General features: G+C 42.4%; 2 protein-coding genes across 2 annotated transcripts in view; one reads left to right on the top strand and one right to left on the bottom strand.

The window, feature by feature from the left end:
* The window catches only part of LOC124046083 (RNA-binding motif, single-stranded-interacting protein 2-like), a 35,784-nt gene extending 27,564 nt beyond the window's left edge, over positions 1-8,220 (top strand). The window contains exons 5-13 of the mRNA XM_046366072.1: positions 594-751; positions 1,820-1,899; positions 2,397-2,506; positions 2,931-2,977; positions 3,266-3,359; positions 3,745-3,801; positions 4,051-4,161; positions 4,607-4,687; positions 4,843-8,220. Coding sequence (XP_046222028.1) covers positions 594-751; positions 1,820-1,899; positions 2,397-2,506; positions 2,931-2,977; positions 3,266-3,359; positions 3,745-3,801; positions 4,051-4,161; positions 4,607-4,687; positions 4,843-4,920 — 816 coding nt within the window. The 3' untranslated portion in view covers positions 4,921-8,220. The remainder of the gene's footprint in view (positions 1-593; positions 752-1,819; positions 1,900-2,396; positions 2,507-2,930; positions 2,978-3,265; positions 3,360-3,744; positions 3,802-4,050; positions 4,162-4,606; positions 4,688-4,842) is intronic.
* LOC124046081 (sentrin-specific protease 1-like) lies at positions 8,209-18,130 on the bottom strand. The gene is made up of 17 exons (XM_046366071.1): positions 17,467-18,130; positions 16,981-17,036; positions 15,304-15,530; positions 14,954-15,038; positions 14,633-14,828; positions 14,251-14,389; positions 13,710-13,828; positions 13,191-13,471; positions 12,917-12,980; positions 12,793-12,831; positions 12,563-12,647; positions 12,141-12,275; positions 11,796-11,927; positions 11,402-11,605; positions 10,963-11,127; positions 10,750-10,845; positions 8,209-9,159 (listed from the first exon to the last, which is right to left on the bottom strand). The coding sequence occupies exons 1-17, from the start codon at positions 17,604-17,606 to the stop codon at positions 9,097-9,099; spliced, it is 2,226 nt and encodes a 741-aa protein (XP_046222027.1). The 5' UTR covers positions 17,607-18,130; the 3' UTR covers positions 8,209-9,096.
* Positions 18,131-19,219: the final 1,089 nt, after the last annotated feature.

Here is a 19,219-nt window from a genome sequence, read left to right as displayed (position 1 = left end):
ACTCTGTATATTATCTATCCTGATTGCCTAGTTACCCCTACCTACATGTACATATTACCTCAATTATCTCAATTATCTCCTTGTATATAGTCTTGTTATTGTTATTTTATTGTGTTACTATTTCCATTTATTTCCATATTTAAAAAAATATATATTTTTAACTCTGCATTGTTGGGAAAGGGCTCATTTCGCGCTAAAGTCGACACCTGTTGTATTCGGCACATGTGATACATAACATTTGGTTGGTGTTCTCAGAAGGATTTTGCTAACATAGATACAAAATGTTCCCCTAACTTACAGAAAACTGGACACTCAAACATGAAGGGAATGTTACAGGTAACATTACAAGAACATTCTCCCTAGAATAGTTTTCCTCTACATCTCCAGTGCCCTTCTTTCCTCTCCACAGCCTCCTCAAAACGTTGTCAGGTTTGAAAGGCACGTGTGTATATTGTTAAAGGCCCCTCTATCTCTTCTCCCTGTCTGTGATCCAGCAACGGGAGCAGGACCCCACTAACCTGTGCTTCTCCAACCTGCCTGTGTCTATGGACGAGCAAATTTAACCTTGTATTCCTCCCTCCCTCCCTCCACAGCAACAGGAGCAGGACCCCACTAACCTGTACATCTCCAACCTGCCTGTATCCATGGATGAGCAGGAGCTGGAGAATATACTGAAGCCCTTCAGTCAGGTCATCTCTACACGCATCCTCAGAGACGCCAACGGCACCAGCAGAGGAGTGGGCTTTGCCAGGTAACCAACTTTGACACCTCTGAAATAAAGTCTTAGGTCACAGCTACTTTAGGAAATGTAAAAAATAGATCCCTGCGTACTGTATAATGTATACAGTGGGGCAAAAAGTATTTAGTCAGCCACCAATTGTGCAAGTTCTCCCACTTAAAAAGATGAGAGAGGTCTGTAATTTTCATCATAGGTACACTTCAACTATGACAGACAAAATGAGAAAAAAAATCCAGAAAATCACATTGTAGGATTTTTAATGAATTTATTTGCAAATTATGGTGGAAAATAAGTATTTGGTCAATAACAAAAGTTTATCTCAATACTTTGTTATATACCCTTTGTTGGCAATGACAGAGGTCAAACGTTTTCTGTAAGTCTTCACAATGTTTTCACACACTGTTGCTGGTATTTTGGCCCATTCCTCCATACAGATCTCCTCTAGAGCAGTGATGTTTTGGGGCTGTTGCTGGGCCACACAGACTTTCAACTCCCTCCAAAGATTTTCTATGGGGTTGAGATCTGGAGACTGGCTAAATCTTGCTTGTTTGTCGGTGACCAAATACTTATTTTCCACCATAATTTGCAAATAAATTCATAAAAAATCCTACAATGTGATTTTCTGGATTTTTTTTCTCATTTTGTCTGTCATAGTTGAAGTGTACCTATGATGAAAATTACAGGCCTCTCTCATCTTTTTAAGTGGGAGAACTTGCACAATTGGTGGCTGACTAAATACTTTTTTGCCCCACTGTATCTCCACACTTAAACATTTATTGACAAATGCAATGTTATGATCATATATATCTTGGCTTTGAAAAGGCATGGCTAGCTTGCCAGGGTCATATTCAGTTGCCAAATGTTGTCAAACATTGCAGATAGAAATGCCATGAATAGAGTGAGGTGATGTGATTCTGTATGTTAGAGAGGCATGTTTGTTCTACATAGCCTATTTCTCCCTGAGCGTTCCAAAACATTGTGTCCTGCTAGACGTGCACCTGGTAAACTCACCTGTCTGCTGAGCCCTCTGCTGGTTACTGGGGATAGTACAGCATCCTGTAAATCAAGTTTTATTTGCAGGATGGAGTCAACAGAGAAATGTGAGACTATCATTCAACATTTCAATGGCAAATATATCAAGACTCCACCTGGAGTACCCGGTGAGTCATCTTTATCTCATCATGTTTTCAATTTCTTTTGAGAACAAAGTTTATTCTGTATGATGCCTTGGTTGAAAGGGTCAGGAGCAACAGAAAGGCTTCCACAGTATCTTGGTTCACTGTCATATTTTAATTAAGCAATAAGGCCCGGTGGTATATGGCCAATATACCACGGCTAAGGGCTGTTCTTAAGCACGACGCAATGCCGAGTGCCTGGACACAGCCCTAAGCCATGGTATATTGGCCATATATCACAAACTCCAGAGGTGCCTTACTGCTATTATAAATTGTTTACCAACGTAATTAGAGCAGTAAAAATAACTGTTTAGTCATACCTGTGGTATACGGTCTGATATACCACAGCTGCCAGACAATCAGCGTTCAGGGCTCGAACCACCCAGTTTATAATGTATAATAAATATACAGTATAAACACACAGATTATACACCTTCAGTGCTCCACAGTCACTCAACCCTCTTCTTCTCCTCTCCTCCCAGTGCCCTTGGAACCCCTGTTGTGTAAGTTTGCAGACGGAGGACAGAAGAAGAGACAGAGCCAGGGAAAGTACCTGCAGAATGGCCGTCCCTGGACAACAGATGGGGAAACGGTGAGTTCTCATTCAGACAGTCAACAGTCTGCCGTCTTCCCTGTAGTCTTTCTTGTTGCCATTTCACCAAGGCGATTCAGGTACTTTCAACTGTTTTTAAGTACAGTGACATTAAAGTAACTATGTTGTTTCATCTTCTACAAGGAAATAGCAAGCATTTTTTAAATGGTCGGTTTGAGATACAAGTTTGAAGTGTTTTCTCTCCATTTTATGCTTTGGCCACAAATACGAGTATAGAATGAGTCAACAACATCATTTGGGTATGAGGTAACAGAACATGAACTTTTAAAAGTGAGACAGTTACCTTAAAGCTCAAGCGGGATTTTTTTGTCCCAATTTCTTAATGGTTAGATAATTCTCATTCAAACGCATGTATTACTGTATGTGTGCTTACTGCATTGTATCTGAATGTGTTTGACCACAGGGAGGAATGACACTGACCTATGACCCCACCACAGCCTTACAGAACGGGTGAGCGAATACTCCACCACACCGTCGGCAATCATTGCATTTTGGTACACCGTTCCAACGGAACGCTGCGCTTTGGCCGTAAATGGTGGCAGAAGGCGAATGTCGAACTTTTGTCGCGCACAGAGCCAGATGATGTCGCGTACCATTTTGCACCGCGACGCTGTCGGTTTGATCAAAGGTGTTAAAACCTCAATGAGATGATCCTGGACATATGTACAGCAGGGATGACCGTGTGTGTTGGATACTGATGGGTTTCTTCTTCTTCGCTCTCTCTCTGTGTGTCTGCAGGTTCTACTCCTCTCCCTACAGTATGGCCCCTAACAGAATGATCGCTCAGACATCCCTCGTGCCCTACATGCACTCTCCTGTTAATACCTACCAGGTCCGTCTGTTGTATTTCTGTGGATACATTACTGTGTCCAGAGGATTTATTTCTTGTTATAAACTGGGCGGGTTCGAGCCCTGAAAGCTGATTGGCTGACCACCGACTGTATGCCAGGGGTATGACAAAATGCTTGTTTTTACTGCTCTAATTACAATGGTAACCAGTTTCTAACAGCAATAAGGCCCTTCGGGGGTTTGTGGTGCATGGCCAATAATGCCACGGCTAATGGCTGTGTCCAGGCACTCCGCGTTGCGCCTAAGAACAGCCCTTAGCCGTGTTATATTGGCCATATACCACAGGCCTTCGGCCCTTATTGCTTCATTCTGAACATTTGCAGAGAGCACACATCTTATGTTGTGACTGTCTTTCTTCACCACTGCAGATCCACAGTCCACAGTCCTGGATGCATCATCATCATTCGTACCTCATGCAGCCCTCAGTGAGTTTTACCCACTGCTACTGTGGGTCTGTTACTGCCTATCAGTGAATCAGTGTGATCTGCCTGTCTCTCACTTTCTGTGTCTGAGAGAAACACCTGTTAGACATAAACATACCGACACTCTGTGTGATGTTTGCACTCGATGTTTGAGCTGCGTGACAAACAATTGTGTGTGTATGTGCATTCGTGCATTTTTGTTTGTGTATGTGAATGTTAACTCTGTCTGTGTGTGTGTGTGTGTGTCCGTAGGGCCAAGTCCTGACGCCAGGCATGGACCATACCATGTCCATCCAGCCAACCCCTATGATGGGGCCTCTCACACAGCAGCTCAGCCACCTCTCTATGGGCAGCAGTGGCACGGTCAGTCCCAACGGAACACTACTGTCCCGACATACAGTAGATACTTTGGACAAAGACATTGTGTTGTCAGTGCCATTCATAACGCCACTTTCTATCCCTCAATGAAGACAGTTTTACTCAGAAAAGAGACAAATGTGAATAAAATTCTAGAATGATTACCAGGGGCGCAATTTTGGATTAAGAAGTGGGGGGGGGGGGGCATAATCCATTTTTTTCCCTCTATATTTTTTTATCCAGTTGGATAAACACTCCAAACAGCCTACCCGGCCGCTTGGAGGCATCCACATGGTCCTAAAGCACAACGTTGCCTCATTTTGTCTCACATTCCAATGATAAAACAAATGCAATTTCAGAATGTGGGTGGGGGGGACATGTCCCCCCCGTCCCCAGTGAAAGTTGTGCCCCTGATGATTACGTTCTAATAGTTTCCTCCTCTCTATTTTAGTATATGCCTGCAAACACATCTATGCAAGGGACCTACATCCCCCAGTACACCCAAGTGCCTCAGACCACTGTTTCAGTCGAGGTAAGAAACATCCTACTACAAGTTACTTTACTGACTTGATTGTCCCCGTGGGGAAAATGTGTTGCATTTACACATTTAAAACTATAATGTGGTATGAAACAACTAGTCTCTTTACTGACGATTGATTGATGAATTCTTCTTCAATATGTTAACAGGAAAGTGCCATCCAGCAACAGGTTTCCCTGGAGACTCCCACAGAACACACAGGTTACTCCTATCAGCTTAGAAAGTGAAGAGGAGGGACAGGTGGGTTATACTAGAGTCTATTTCCTGGGCCACCTGCGGTCCCGTACAGCTCAGCGCATAGTGACTATGGACAGAAGCACCAGACAGTCACACTATGGACAAAAGGATATTTCAAAATCAGAGGTTGTGTTAAACTCTTGAATACAGACGAATGGATACTGTGAAAACAAACAGAACATGGGGCATCTATTTTGACCACAGAACACGACTCTACAGTCGAAGAAAGAGAAACCACACACAGGATTTTTTTTGGTGCACATATTAACAAATTATTTTCCTAAATATTCTGGGGAGTCAGAATGAAATCAGGATCATAAAAGTTACAACAACATGTGTTGTCGATTAGCTGTACTTTTTTTGTTGTAAAATATGCTGATTTCGTTTTTCATTTCATCATCTGTTATTTGTAAGCTTTTCACCTGTATTGTTTTTAGTATAGATTCAAAAAGTCAATAATCAAAGATTTTTTTTGTTCATTTCACAATGCCATTGTTGTTTTTGTTCAGTTCACAGTATTTTTACTGGTAAATGTTTGACGAGAGAAGGCTGAACCAACTGCTTAAGTTACTTAGATCATAGATGGTCTCATATCTGGTACTATCAACTCAGATACCGTTTTTAGCACTTGGGTCCCTAGTTGAAATTCTCACAATAATTCTCAGAATCTAAATAGATATTTAGAAATAAAGCTTAAGACAATCAAACATTGAATTGATTATTTCCTGATTCTGGCCAATTATAATAAAATCATGCAGGGAATAAAAATAAATATATGCATGATTAAATTTGACATGAAATACATTTAGTTGCTGGTTATATTTGGGGAATTTAATCTTATATTTCTCCAATGCCAACCAACAACATAAATAAGTCATAACATTTGGTTTTAGTGGGTTAAGCTGCTACCCTTTTAAACAGACCCAACGTTGTTGTCAGGAGTTCACATTATTGTGTTGCGCTCGTAGTTTAAACAAGTAAATTCGAGATCCAACGTTACTTTCTCTCTGTCTGTTTATAGATGCCTCTGTTTTTGTTTAGATTCCGAGTGAATGTTTTTTTTATTTAAAGAAAGTTTGTGAGATCTTTTTTATTCGATTTAATACTTTTCAGATTATTTTTTGGTTGTGTGCAGTGAGTGGTTACATGTTTCTATGGACAAGTAGATTTGTTTTTGAAAGATTTGTTGGCTTTTTCTTGTTCTCAATCTCTGTTTTAATTTTCAATCACTTGGAAAATGCTCTAAATGTTTGAGAGATTTCAAATCAGTCTGTGTCATCAGTTTTGGCACGTTCACCATTTTAAAGAGGTGTGCTCAACTACTCATCACTCCAAGATAATTATGGGCTCGATTCAATCCCAATTGAAATTTAAAGGAAATGTGACCGCATTCACGGTAAACGCTGCATGTTGGCTCAATTGGAAATGGCCATTAAATGTCTATTGCGCAATCGGTAACAATTTCAGCTTCGCTGACTGAATCGAGCTCGAAGTGTAATGCCTCTTAGAAATGATTTCAGAAATGTGTCCTACGTGGTAGAGTAGTCACTAAATCAGTGGTTAGGGAATGCGGTGTGAAAAGTAACAATACCTCCTACCCAACAAGAGCAATATAAAGTCAGCTGAGTGTTCGTGTGCAAGATTCGGAGACGTTTTCTAAACTCTTAACTTCTATGGTTCTTCAGGCTGCCCCGCACAGTCACAGCGGGTACTGTCTCCATAGCTTCACTCTTCCGTCAAACGTTCACAAACCAGGCCTAAATCCCAGGTCAAAAATCCAATCAGACTGTTTTGTTTCTTAAAAAGGCCAGTGATCTATGCAATTTTAAAAAAACACACACATCCACAATAATGCAATACTTACGCTATAGATTAATTTCAGAACTTTTTCAGGTGACAATGGGCTGTTTGTCAATAGTGACTTTTGAAACTTAGCATTCTGCTATTGGTGGCTTTCATTTGAGTTCATCCAAAACGTTTAGTTGTAAAATTACACGCCTCGCTGTTCATCGAAATGACAGTGAGATCGCTGCATAGAAAGGGAATTTCTGTATATGCTCTACAGGCTATCTACTAACCCTAACCTTAAATCGGTGATTGTATGACCATCTGTAGAAAGAGCATCGACAGGTGGACTATCCAAATAAAGTGTTACCATGTACAGCATGGTTCATGAGGTTGAAGAAAAATCACTCGGCTACCTTGCTAAAGGCCTCACACCATCTCCTAAAAATGGGATACACAGTCCTTATTGGTCAACCAATTGATTTTTTTGTTTGTTACCAAAGACATCATCCGGTAAACATTTCTAAGTGATCAATGCTTGGTTTAGAATACATCTGTAGTTCATTCTTTTGTGACTGTACATGAAAAGGTTTGTTGACACTAGTAATAAGCTTTATGAATTGTCTCATGAATTAATTTGTGGTAGGAAGAATATTATCAGAAATGCCTTGTAGATTTCATCAAGAGAGGATTTAAAAAGGGTGCTAATCTGGAAACATTTATGCACTGTCTGCAAAGTGTTTGATAAAACAGGAATTATTTTATTGTAATATTTACGCCCACGTAGTATCAGTCTTAGGAAACCCCAATGTAACATTTGTTACACTCGTTTAATTTTGAGGACATAATCATTCCAGATTTGAGTTTAAATCAAAAATATTCAGCATTAGTTTGAGATGTCGGAATGCCCTTGCCCTTTGCTGTAGTTCAGACAATCATTTACATGAAGTCCACTTGAAACATCTTGCTGCTAATTTAGGATTTTAAAGGTTGCGTAGGAGTGGGCTCTACTGCTTTGTCTTTCATTGTACAATGCCAACTAGAGGGAGGAAATATTAGCTGACGCTCCGTCCAGCAATAAGTCACCGTCATGTCAGGTTAAAAAGGAAGACATTTCATAGTCATTGGCTCACAGCCTTAACATCTACTATCACCTGGCTTTATCAAGTCCATTATAAAGCAATTATGTACAATCTTTTTCACTTTTGTCAATCATTAATTTGCCCTTATGTGCCACACTAGCAGGTCTATGGCGGTGTTTTAAACACCGCCTTTAAAAAAAAATCCACCTTTCTAGACTAACAGCTTTTCAATATTATTATTTTTTTTGGGGGGGGTTGATGTTATTTTTGAACTAGGTCATTTTTTTAATTAAAAGGAATCCACATTATTTTTATTTTTACACTTTGTCCATGTGCCTTTTATTATTACCAAGTGTGTATGTCATGTAAAGTACACCTTTCCAAACAGATGCACACACACACACACACACACACACATACTTGAGGAATTTATTTCTAAAAAGACTTTGTTCTAGATACAAAACAGATAATAAAAAGGTACAAAATGTATATTAAATACATTATCCAAGAAACTGTATACTCATCAGTATATACACATGTTGAAAATATCCAGAGAAAAATGCACTAAAGGTTTTTTTGTTTGTTGCTTTGCTTATTAAAACAAAATAGACTTTAAATTTCAGGTTACACAATTTAGTCTTGGAATAACAGGTCTCTTGGTCAAGGAAGCATCACGGCTGCTTATCTGTTGATAGGGTCCAATTAACCAATGAGGATACTCGTGTCAACTCAAGTACCACACAATAGCAATGTATGGAAACACACCACTGCCATATCTAGGCCTACCCTTTTACAAATTATATTCTGAGGTCAGTTGCATATATTTTCCATTTAGCTAAAAACCACTATCAAATGTGGGTTTCCCGATATAAAGCAAAGAATGTCACTGCATCTCGAACTCTGTTCTCTCATTTAACCAGTTTATTGAACCAAGTAAGGGGTGTTGACCATAGACTAGAAAAATAAAAGGTGTTAACAGTCATCACGTCACCAAGCTCTCGTCGAACTATACTTCTGAGTAGTTTACAAAAATATCCAGTGACAAAAATATAAGCAGTTGCACTGGTTGGCCCAACTTCACTAGACGGGAGGCTCTGACGGGAACATTTCAGAGTAATCATTTGTAAATGAGAACAACCCCCCAATTGAAAGAGAGACCTTTGCTTGCTAATACACAGGAGGTTGTGGTTGCAATAAATGTATCCTCCTGTAATGGAACAGCCACAGCGTCATGGGCACCGTCGTCATTTCAGACACTTCCTCGCTCTTGGCCTGTTCAGAAATCTCTTCCCAATTTCATCACAATAGTTTCCGATTCAATATCTCCCAGACCATGCGTCTCCTGAAGTAGGGCATGTGTTTCTGTCAATTGGAGGGAAGGGAAATACGGAGTTAAATACTGGAGTTAGTTACTCATAGGCTCAATCCCAATGCCCCCCCCCCCCCCCCCCCGATATATGGGCGTTTGACATTTGTATGAATTGTAATTCGTGTTTTAGGGACTCCTGAGCAAACAAGCAGATTTAAAAGATTCTAGCTAAAGCATTTAACGTTTCTACAAATGTAAAAAAAAGAAGCTTGCCTTCATTAAAAAAAAACCCGTAAAATCCAACTTGCCATTGTTCTTCATTGTGGTAACGTTAGAGATTTAAAATATTGGTCAAGCAATGCAGTTGAAGTAATGTAGCTAGCAAACTGCTGTTATGCTATGTTGTGCTTCAGTACTACTCCACATTGGGCTACAGCCAGAGGATGGGTGACGCGACAGGCACATTGTTATTTTGTAGTTCTCATACTACGGCGAGAAATGGAAGGAAAGCCATTACCACAGCAGCTACAGGCACTGTGGAAAACAAGGCTCGTCGTCAGTGAATTGCGTGGTAGGTTACACTTTGGCCCGCTTCTGCTGTTCCCGAGTGATGTCTTGTTCCACAGGGTTATTCATCTCTCCCTACCACTAGTTGCTCTGTTTGAGGGACACTTTTCCACCGGGGGGGGGGGCAGGAATGCTCATGCTTACCGTTACACTGCCATTAAAAGCAGAGTCGCCAACAAGTGCCAATCTCTTATAGTAACCGGGCATCACATTTGAGCAAATAAACAGCGGTCTCTTACAAGTGCAAAACATCTTTAGGCCAGTCTGCTCTGGTGGAATTTCCCAGCATCTCTCTACCTCGCGCTACATGATTGATCCCTGCATTTCAAAACGCAAGTCTGTCCGTATAACCAGGGAGAAATACTGATCAATTCAATTGCTTTGGCAACATATGCAGTGCATTCTAAATGCAGCCAGTGTTCCAAATATAGAACAGGGCTGTTTTAGAGTCTATTGACACACCCATATGTCAATCCAAGTAATATAATAATAAAATCCATCAAAATCCAACAGTTTAAGCTAAAGATATCCCTTTATTTGCATGGGCTGCATCTCAATCCATTGCATCGGTGTTTGTCAGACCATGAAACATCCCGGAAAAATCAGTCTTCTCACAAAATAAATCCTTAACGTCCGAACGGTTAGGCCTACAAAACAAATATGAACCATCCATTGAAAGTTGACTCTCACGAACACGATGGTGTTCTCTGTTTTGCTCTATGACCCCCCACAGGTGTCACGGGACTCGTCTGAAGCTAACCCAAACAAATGAATGGAAGTATAGTGGTAGTTTTGTGCCTACAAAAATAAGGGTTTAAATGTGTGTCAAAAAAAAGAAAAAGGCTGAGGAAATATTTTGTTTATCTCCCAGATATAGGACAGACACTGACACCGCATATATTTCTTTGACTGTCTTTGCCATTTATGAATGTGTTATTCACTGCGTTATGGGCTGTAGTAGTAAAGGCCAAATTCAACATTTTATCAAATAAAACTTTTTCAAAACACCTCAAGATGGTATTAAACACGGGCCCCCCCAACAGACACAGTGACAGATTGGCGGTTGAAGTACTTACTTGTGTAAATGTGATTGGCTTGTCTTTGGTGATGTACTCAGCATATTTGCAGGTGAACATTCCACAGTCACTTCCATTCATCTGCTGAGGAATCTCCTGTTGGGAGAAATGGCTTGAGATCGATTTTTCAAAAAGATGGCAACATCTATCAGTGAAGTGTCAAAGCATGTTGAGTTGAGAGAGATCTCGGGTTAGATATAGTGTAACACGTACATTGCGTTTCTTGCTTTGCAGAGTCCATTCTGACGTATCCAGGTCTTTGCCCTTCTTGTCCTTGCTTTCCTGCTGCAGGTATTGCAACAATATCCTGCAGGCTTCGTCATTGTTCCCTCCCATTGAATCAAAGTACGTGACAGTCTTCTTACGGAGATCCACCACCTGAGAGAATTATTATATATATATATATTTTAATATTAAAAATTATATAACAGTCAATATAAACATCATACGACAGATTCTGTCTAGTGTGATTCCCACTATAGAACCAATCTAAACCGTACTGTGCTGGCTCCGATTGTTTTCCATTTTCACATAGTCCTTTCCCAGCATGGCTCCAGCAACTATGGTGGATGCATAACCAGGCCAGGTCACTGCACCCCCCCCCCAGGTAGACGGGCAGCAGCAAAGTACAACATATTGTATGTTAACTCACAGAGAGGCACCAGTGCACCCCGAGGTGGACGGGCACCAGTATGACGTCCACTGAGAAGATGTCCATCTTTTTGGTCCAGCGGCGTACGGCAGAGTAGCCTGCGCCGCGGAGCTTGGGGAAGAAGAAGGTGTTGAAGGTGTGGACCGTCGGCAGGCCGGGATCCTTCCCGCGCTCCACTAGCAGGTTCATGTAGAAGTTGATCACCTTGGAAAGAGGAAGCGGGGGGGGTCAAGCAGAGAAAACAGCATAGAGCCACAGATAAACCCCTTCTGTATTAGTTATTCTCTTTTCTGTGTAGGCACAGACACACAGAGAGAAGAAATGACTAGCCGTCTCCAAAAACAGTGGTATGAGACGACGATATAAACAGAAGCAGCGTGTGACGTACTCTCACCTCGTCGTTGAGCCAGTTGAGGTGGCTGAGTGTCTGGAGGTCTTTGCGTGTGATGGTGAGTCTGAATCCTTCACTCAGCATCTCGTCCTGGCTGCCTCCCCTCAGCGCCCGGCACACCTCCCCCTCCATATCCTGGCCACAGACACGCAAACATGCCGGCTCAGCTAAAGGCTGCACGCTATGTACATTCCTGACGCACACAGTGAGCAAATCCATTTAACTTATTTAGAAACACACCTAGTACAATTATCTCAATGCATTCTTATTGGTAATGAGCTTGCTCACAAACGCAAAGTGCAGAAATAGGCACAACATACGGAGGTAAAAACAAACGGTGAATTGTACCTCGGTGAGCTCAGGGAACTCGTCGGCGGGTTTGGGTCCCTCGACAAGAGGAGCCAGAGGAACCTCCTTCTCCAGAGGGACTCTGACATGCAGCTCCACGGACCTGTTGCCCAGCTGGCTGTCATCTGACAGACGCTGGACCAGACCACAGGACAAGAGGGTTAGACAGACCACCAAATCATTTTCTATTGAGTACAGGCTTAGCAGGACAAGTTGAGTTGAATGCTGATTTCAGAGGGGTCCTCCCCATGTAAAAGAGCATCCTCATTTCATATAGTTAATAACCTACAGGTTGAACGAAGCATAGAGGGGAAAACTTCCTATATTTTCCCATTGGCCGCATCGGTGGTAAATGTGGGACTCGGTATAGACATGAGGGCTGACGTCACACCATTGAGGGCAGAGAAGGGGATGCTAACTACCTGTCTCAGCAGCTGAGCAGCTAGGGCCTCCTGCTCCTCGATCTGCCTCCGTCTCTCCCGGGCACGAGAGTCATACATGCTCGTCCTGGAAAACACAGACACACACATCCGACTTGAGGACTTCTAGAATGAGCTAGAGGAGGATTTAAATTGTATTCAGTATGCACAGGCGCACAGCAACATACGCCGTATGGATTTATCAAGGAATGGTAACAAATTAGGGGACTTACAATTCCTTGATCCAGAGTTCAGCTTGGAAGCATGGCACACTGGAGAGACAGACAGAGAGTAAGCAGGCGAGATGGGAAACAAAGTAAATAACGCACAACAACATAAACGATTCAAAACACATACCTTGAACTGCATGGCTTTTTGCCCTTCTGCTCTTTCACAATGATTACGGAGTCCCCATCATGCACTGCAGAACAAGCCATGGTCCAAATTAGTACAAGAGAGACAAACAGGCTTTTATAGAAACACAACACATAAAAAAACTAAAGATGGCACTGCGGCGTTATCATGTCCTGTCTCTGTATACTGCTGGTGGTGATAAATCAATGTCCCTCCTTGGGGTCAATAAACTACTACATCAACTCTGATAAAGTGGAAACGGGCTAAGACGTTTCACCTGATGATTGTGTGTCCTGAGAAGAGGTGTCTTGTAGGGTAGCTGGAGAGAGGGCAGACTGTAGTGTCTCTGGTCCCCTGGGGCTGAGGTCTGAGTCGGGGGCCCAGGTGTGGTTCCCTGCCCCACTGGAGGAGCCCTTCCCTGGGCTGGGGACGTTGCTGTAGCCCTGGCTGAACTCTGGACGGGGGCTTGAGGGTTCACTGGGGCCCTCGGAGGCATCTCCTGCCCCCGTAGGGGACGAACACTGGAGCAGATGCCTGCTGGTGCTCAGGAAGCTGGTGCTGAGAGAGAGAGTGAGAGAGATTATTAGAAAGGAGCACCAGCACACCAAATGGCCAAGACGTAGGACAATCAAACCCCGGGGAGAAGTAGAAAAGGGTAGATTTCCTGATGACAACGTGTGTGGTTGCATCAACGTGAGAGTACAGGTCCTTGAGCACGACTGAACTGTCAGTTATCCTCGGGGACTTGAGGAGAGCGAGAGGACTGTAGCATTAGCGGTGTGCTTGTTGTACTCACAAGTCTCTGTGTGAGCGCGGAAAGCCATGGGGGCTGCCGTTGTGGAACGACAAGGACTGGCCACCTGAGACCATGGCCAGCAGCTGTCTGTACACAATCTTCTCCTCCTCACAGACAGACTGGAGCAACACAGAGAGGACCCATCACTCTATATTATAAATAAAGCTGGATATGAGGTAGAGGCAACAACACTCAAATGTGACATTCCCCAGGTATATACTACGTGATATGAGCAGGTCGTAACTGAACTTCCCCCTGGGGAAAAATACTTATTCTATTGTATCTATATGGACTTATGTTAGTTGAGACACACACACACGGATAGACACAATAGAATAAGTATTTTTTCCCCAGAGGGAAGTTCAGTTACACCATGCTTCTATCACGTAGTCCTGAATATACCTGGAGAATACCTGGATCCTTTTAGCTGTTGGGCTGTTTTCAAATAACTCTGTTACAAAACAGCATTATTTGAAAACAGCACCAATAGCAAAAGTTCAGCAAGTGGGAGCCATAAATATTCTGGTAGCTGGTATCTCACCTCTTGCGCGGTGCAGCGAGCCCCGGCTCTGAGGAGGCGGTTGGAAGGGCTGCCATGTGAAGGACTCTGCACAACGCGGATGGGGAAGGACTTCTCATACATGCTGGTGAAAGAGCTGCATCCTGCTGAGCTCAACTGGCTACAGAGAGAATTAAATTACTGCACCGAACATGTTACTCATGTTATTGTGAATAGAACCATATCAAGCACAGGAAATAGAACACTTTCAAACACTTTGAAATTCAAGCTCTTTAACAACCTTGCAAAGGGCCCTGTTCAAAAATCAAGCCTTTTCAAGGTTTTCAATGCTTGATTAATAGCAGAATGCATTTTTTACCCAGTGAGAAAGGCAGGCCTAGATCTACTGACAATATGAACAGACCTTGTTGATGCAGGTGTTCTGAGGTGGCTCCTGCCCAGACGGGTAGAGGGACATGGCTTAGGGGTACTGCTGGAGGAATGAGGCAGACTGACAGAGTGCCCATTTGTTTTGGGCGCATCACGATGTGTGAGAGCCATGCACACTTGCCGTCTGCAAACCTTCGATCCTATCATCGTCTTCTCAATTCTAAAGGACTCTGCCGTGAACGGAGGAAAGAAAGTGTGTCAATTAAACAACTGTTCCATTTCCATATCAACATTACTGACATTTCCAGCCGGCAGCAGGAATGGTTTCAAAGACATTCTTAGAAAAGAGTATTGCCTGATTTAGAGTTTCTCCATTCCAGAGTTGTCAGGGGAGCGACACACATCCCATCCAGGGGATCAGAGTACCTCACCTCAAGGACCTGAAAACAATACCATAAAAACAAATGGCATCATTGTTCAATATGAATATAACAGAGCGCTGGCCTGTAATAAACTGGAGTAATGAATATGTATGAATCTACTACTAGATCTGGGCTCATATTCAAAAACTGTCACAAAAGTGCTGATCTATAGTCAAGCCCCCCCCCCCCATTCATTATGATTTAAAACTCGAAAACTTATCTAAGATTAGCACTAATACTTTGTAAATTAAGAGCCCTGAAACATCATAAAGAGATCCAATACCTCAGTCTCTTCCCAGACAGATGAGGGACGAGGTGCAGAAGTTGAGGGTTCAGGCTGAAGCTCTTTTGCTGGCTCTTCATGAAAGTGTTCTTCCGGAGGGGGGTCTGGGGAAGTGGGCAGTATGTTCCTCAAGGTAGGAGTCACACTATTCCGTACCCAGGATGCCACGTTGGAGCTATGGCTCTTCACCCCTTCAGCTGCAGTCTTCACTGTGTCAATGAAGACCCCTGTTGTCATATGCACAAACACATCATATCAGTTCAGATAGGGAACCATGGACTGTATACACTACATGACCAAAAGTATCTCATTCCAAAATCATGGGCATTAATATGGAGTTGGCCCCCCCCTCTACTGCTATAACAGCCTCCACTATTCTGGGAAGGCATTCCACTAGATGTTAGAGGGACTTGCTTCCATCCAACCACAAGAGCATTTGTGACACCGGGAATGTTGGGCGAGTTGGCCTGGCTCGCAGTCGGTGTTCCAATTCATCCCAAAGGTGTTCAATGGGGTTGAGGTCATGGTTCTGTGCAGGCCAGTCAAGTTCCTCCACACCGATCTCAACAAACCATTTCTGTATGGACCTCGCTTTGTGCACGAGGGCCTTGTCATGCTGGAACAGGGAAGGGCATCCCAAACTGTTGCCACAAAGATGGAAGCACAGAATCGTCTATGCTGTAGTGTTAAATTTCCCTTCACTGAAACTAAGGGGTCTAACTCGAACCATGAAAAACAACCCCAGACCATTATTCCTCCTCCACCAAACTTTATAGTTGGCCCTAAGCATAGGGACAGGTAGCGTCCTCCTGGCAGCCGCCAAACACAGATTTGTCCGTCGGACTGCCAGATGATGAAGCATTCATCACTCCAGAGAACGTGTTTCCACTGCTCCATAGCCCAATAGCGGCAAGCTTTACACCACGCCAGCGACACTTGGCATTGTGCATGGTGTTCTTGGGCTTGTGTACAGCTGCTCTGCTATGGAAACCCATTTTATGAAGCTCCCGGCGAACAGATCTTGTGCGGACATTGCTTCCAGAGGCAGTTTGGAACCTGATAACTTGTGTTGCAACCGAGTACATACAATTTATGCGCCACGCGCTTCAGCACTCCCGTTCTGTGACCTTGTGTGGCCTAGCACTTCACGGCTAAGCCGTTGTTGCTCCTAGATGTTTCCACTTCACAATAACGGCACTTACAGTTTCCCGGGGCAGCTCTAGCAGGACAGAAATTTGACAAACTGACTTGTTGGAAAGGTGACATGCTAAGATGGGGCAGCAGTGTCGCCTAGCGGTTAGAGCATTGGACTATTAACCGAAAGGTTGCAAGTTCATATCCCCGAGCTGACAAGGTACAAATCTGTCGTTCTGCCCGTGAACAGGCAGTTAACCCACTGTTCCTAGGCAGTCATTGAAAATATGAATGTGTTCTTAACTGGCTTGCCTAGTTAAATAAAGGTATAAATAAAAAAAGATGGTGCCATGCTGAAAGTCACAGAGCTTTTCAGTAAGACCATTCTACTGTAAATGGTTGTCTATGGAGATTGCATGTCAGTGTGCTCTATTTTATACACCTGTCAGCAATGGGTGTGGCTGAAATAGCCTAATCCACTCATTTGAAAGGGAGCCCAAATACTTTTACAAAAATGCACAGCCAAGATTGCTGTTAGCTTACCCATCCGAAATCTCTTCACTGCCAGTGCCTGGTCATCTTGGTCACCATCCTCCAAACTATAAAAACAGGGGGGGAAAAAATATCCAACATGAACATGTGCCAGAGAATCACTGACAGTGCGGGGGGGGGGGGGTCTTGCTGAGTACGCACTTTGGTTGCTCAACCCAAATGTGTCAGACTGTGCCATACTTCTGTAACGTTAGCTAGCTAGTAGTAGCTAACTGGCTGGTCGAAATCTCACCACCATCTCAAATAGACAGGTCCGCAAGTTTAGCTACAACTCACACATAGTTGACAATTAGCTAAACATAGCATCTAGTTAGGTCATCCAGTGCCACCACGAGCAGGTACACTAAGCTAAATTAGCTAGGTAACGTTAGCTTATTAGATTACTAACGTTAGTAAACTAACGTTAGCCAAGTTAGATTACTACACAACAAATGACAGATAAGTTAGCTAGCTAACATTAGAATAACCTTAACTTACCAGTCGATGGGTCTTTTTGTCCTTATCCGACCACCTTGTTGTACTCCGTGTGTATCATTATCTTGTTGGTCGGGAGCTGGTACTCCATTGCGGAGATTAGCGAAACCCGTTCCAATTAATTCATAAAATTTATTGAACATGTTTAGAGAAGTTTAAAACCTCCCGCCCGCGAAAATGTGTATCGCTATGGTTGCTTCCAACCCGCCTGCCAGCGCAGGAAAAAGCACATAAAGCCACCCAACGTCATTCGACCGGGGAAAGTAAATCGTTGCTAGTTAGCTAAACAACACTGCTAACCAGCTAGCTATCAAGTTACCGTTCTCCGTCCCTTGAAATTAGCTAGCTTGTGGTTAGCTAAACTAGCTAGCTAACAATCCTGGTTATGTGGCTGTAGCGACTAGGATTTCAATCACTACTATCACATTCGACAATGCCATGTATATTTCTTAAATAACAAAGAAGTCCAAAGTAACTCAATGTGGTACTTCAAATAAAAAATAACTCATTAAACGATAACCTCTAACCTCTCCCGCTTCTTCCTCATTCAAAACCACAACATGGTCGTCACTAGTTACCACAGCCACTAAGTAAAAAACCATCCCTATTTCTAAAATGTATATTTTTAAAATGTGATTTTAAACCTAACCTTAACCACACTGCCAACCATATGTATAACACTAAACTTAAATTCGGACCAAAAAGCAAATGTCTTACAAACTAATTTGTAGGAAATAGCCAAGTTTGATTTGTGGCTGTGGTAACTAATGGAAACCACACAACATGGCCGACCTTGGCGTTCTACCATGACACGTTTTCATTGGATGAGCAAATTGAATAGATACAGTTATTATGAAACGCGATTGGCTGGTTGGAATGCTTTTTTTATGGCGCTTCTTTGACGAAGTCAACGTCAGTTCAACTCGTATCAAAAAGTAGAGGCGGAACGAGAGGGTTTACTCCATCCGAAATCTGTCCGCCAAAATGAGACCACAAAGTGAGGAATTTTTCTATGGAGGATAAAATGAGTGTCGAATGTGGAAAATGTCCATTTGTTAGAGCGGTCCCTCAACTATCTTGTCAATATAATATAAATCGTTGCTCGTATCTAGTTTAGTGTCGGAGATACAAAAAAAACTAGAAGATTGGTGAGTACATTTATTTTATTTTATTTACAGCAAGAATTGTAAACAGAAATTAATGTTCTAACACACTATGCAATAACACTCAACGCACTTAACCAAGAGAAACATTTTTTTTACAACAGCAAATTAAGTACAATTTGTTCAGATAAGACTATTCCAAGGCCACATATTTCATACACAGATGAACCATTCAGGGTTTTATTAAGAAAATATATGTACGCTTTTTTTCAGGCCAAATACAATGTAGTATTATTTTCTTGCCATGTACACATCAAGAAAGTTTGCAAGCATGTTTAAAGTGAACTCTTTCTTGTCACAATAATCAAAACTCTTTGCTTTTACAAAAAAATATCAACTCTTTCAGTGTCTATAAAAACATTATGTCACGAGGTTAAGCCATCAATTTACAGTGCCCTCTGTAATTATTGGGACAGTGATTTTGTTGTTGCTCTGTACTCCAGCACTTTGGATTTGAAATTATACAACGACTTTGAGGTTAGAAGTGCAGACTGTCAGCTTTAATTTGAGTGCATTTTCATGCATAGCGGGTGAACCGTTTAGCAATTACAGCACTTTCTGTACATAGTCCCCCCTATTTTAGGGGACCCAAC

The sequence above is a fragment of the Oncorhynchus gorbuscha genome, linkage group LG10, assembly GCF_021184085.1.
Source record: "Oncorhynchus gorbuscha isolate QuinsamMale2020 ecotype Even-year linkage group LG10, OgorEven_v1.0, whole genome shotgun sequence".
Classification (NCBI taxonomy): domain Eukaryota; kingdom Metazoa; phylum Chordata; class Actinopteri; order Salmoniformes; family Salmonidae; genus Oncorhynchus; species Oncorhynchus gorbuscha.
Note: the sequence above shows the minus strand (reverse complement) of the source record. Positions and strands in the feature narration are given on the sequence as shown.